A 2,580-nucleotide genomic window follows, 5' to 3' on the forward strand; every position below is an offset into this window, starting at 1 on the left:
CTACCCACTGAGCGGACACTGTTTCCCTGAGCCTTATCATAGCCCCTACCCCTTCCCAATGCCTGTATTGTCTTTCTAGTACAGCTGTTGGTGTTGTCTCTATCTGTGCAGATCAGTCACACAGTGCCTGTTTGGCCTTAGGTTTTTTTCACTCTGTTTGCTGATGGGAGCCGGTCGCCACCAGAGCTGGAATATAACAACATGCTGCTGTACTTTGCAGCTCACCGAGACCCAGCCCAGGGATTCCACCGATCGCTCAGCCTGGCTTCTGGAATAATCCTGACCTGGAATCCAGACTCAGACTCCACCCTACTCAAGGTGAGCACTTGGAAAGCTGGGAGACAAACTGTGCAGAGAGTTTGACTCTGTGTCTAACCCTGTGCTATCCCTTGTCCTCAGGGTGTTTGATGGGGGATTTTATAGAAGGTTCTTTACTTTAACAAGTGGAGACCAATTTAACAATGATCCAATTTTAATCTTCTAATCCAGTCTGAACCATGCATTGATCGGCAGTCTGTAAGGGAGACTCCAATTGTTCTCAACACCTCTGATGAAACTTCTCCTTCAGCCGAGATGGTGCCAATATACGCACTGTTTCAGATCCTAACACATGGGGTTGCCAAGAGTGAGGATACTCATCGCCACAGTAACAAATATGAAATTGAACAGCTTTACTGCAAGGTAGGTTACACTGCAGATACACAACCTGCATTCCTGTAGCAAGGAGCCACCAGAAACTCACTACAGGTGGTGCACACTGAACCCGGTGATTGGTCACTGAACCCGGTGATTGGTCGCAGAGTCCTGTGATTGGTCGCAGAGTCCTGTGATTGGTTGCTGAACCTTGTGATTTGTCAGTGAGTCTTGTGATTCGTCACTGAGTTCAGCGATTGGCCAATGCATTGGTCAGTGAGCCTCAAAATTGACAAGGCACTGGGACCAGATGAGATGTAACCAAGGATTCTGAAGGAAGGAAGAGTAGAAATTGTGGGGGCACTGCACATAATCATTTAGTCTTCCCTAGACTCAAGGAGGTGCTGGAAGATTTGAAATTTGCAAAAAAAAAATGCAGCTTTTTTCAAAAAAGGTTTTAAAAATAATCCCAGTAATCTCAGCTGTAGGGGAACTTCTCAAAGCAATTATTCAGGATAGAATCAGTAGTCACTGATGGAAAAGGTGGGGATGATTGGGAAGAATCAGCACAGATTTCTAGAGGGAAAACTGCATTTAATGAACTTGCTAGAATTTTTTGAAGAGGTAACAGAAAGGACACATGGAGAGAGCTGTTAATAAAGTACACAGTATCCTCAGCTTTATTAATGGGGGCATAAGAGTACAAGAGCAAGGAGGTGATGCTGAACTTGTACAAGACACTTGTTAGACCCCCAGTTGGAGGATTGTGGGTTTGACGTTATAGGAAAGATGTGATTGGTTTGGAGAGATTGTGGGGGCGATTCACAAGAATGGTTCCATTATTATAAAGAGGATCTGTTTCTGCTGGTAAAATAAATAAGAATGAGAGGACATTGATGGAAAGTAGTTTGCCAAGAGAGCAAACATGATGTGAAAAAAAATGCGTTTTTATTCAGCAGTTAGTTCAGGTTAGAGTGTACTGCCCAGAAATGTGTTACTGACAGGTCCAATCGAGGCCGTCCCACAGGCAAGCAAACAGGAAAGAGCAGGAGCTTGGTACTGAGTAATAATGCTCATTTATCACTGAGTGATCCCTTGTGTACATTAGTAATCCTGTGATTGTGAGTTCTGCTGTTGGTCAGTGGGTCAGAAACAGTTGAATGATACCTTTAAAATGTAAAAAATATGTCGGGAGTAAGCAGGAATATGACATTGAGATCGAGGATCAGCTATGCCCATATTGAATGGTGCAGCTGGTTTGAAGGGCCGAATGATCTACTGCTGCTGCTAGTTTCTATGTTCCCAGGTCCAGACATTGTTTTGTGAATGCTGGTGTTAGTCAGCTCACTGGGGGTTGTCCTGGGCCAGTGGCCTGTCCTGCCTGTGCAGAGACACTGCCATGTCCAGTCACTATCAGCTCTCCAAACCCCAATGGATAACAAGGTACCCTTGGATTTGCTGGTTGTGATGTTCTCTTGTCAAATCTAAACAAAACACTCACTCTTACACTTTTCTTCTCTCTTGCAGCATTTAACTCAGGTGTACAAAGATTTGGGATCAAAGAACTTTGAACCTGTTCCATTTCAGATTTTACTGAGGCATCCGTTCATCATAGACCTGATAAAGAATCCTCTCAAATTCACCCTGCCCGTAAGGAGACCCTCTGTCTTTCTCACTGTCTTTTTCCTTTCCCTTCTTTCTTGCTCTTTCTCTTTCTGCGTCCCTATCCACCTCTGTCTTTCTCTCCTACTCTCTCTCTTTTTGCCTTCCTATACTCCTGTCTGTCTGTTTCTCTCTTTCTCTCTGTGTATCTCTCTCTCCCTCTCTCTCTGTCTTTCCCTTTCTCTCTGTCTCTCTGTCTCTCATTCTGTCTCTTTGTCTCTCCTTCTCTCTCTGTCTGTCCTGGTCAATCTCCCCCTGCACCCTCTCCAGTGCTATCACATCCTG

At 44.7% G+C, this 2,580-nt stretch overlaps 1 protein-coding gene across 1 annotated transcript in view; it reads left to right on the top strand.

Moving 5' to 3' along the window:
* Nucleotides 1-141: 141 nt before the first annotated feature.
* LOC125482487 (sperm flagellar protein 2-like) overlaps nt 142-2,580 on the top strand; it is a gene marked incomplete at its 5' end in the record, with an annotated part of 5,058 nt that continues 2,619 nt past the window's right edge. The window contains 3 exons of the mRNA XM_048594571.1: nt 142-318; nt 490-681; nt 2,161-2,283. Of these exons, the coding sequence (XP_048450528.1) occupies nt 142-318; nt 490-681; nt 2,161-2,283 (492 nt within the window). The remainder of the gene's footprint in view (nt 319-489; nt 682-2,160; nt 2,284-2,580) is intronic.

This window comes from Rhincodon typus, unplaced genomic scaffold (assembly GCF_021869965.1).
Source record: "Rhincodon typus isolate 14 unplaced genomic scaffold, sRhiTyp1.1 hic_rhity00011115, whole genome shotgun sequence".
In the NCBI taxonomy this organism is placed as follows: Eukaryota; Metazoa; Chordata; class Chondrichthyes; order Orectolobiformes; family Rhincodontidae; genus Rhincodon; species Rhincodon typus.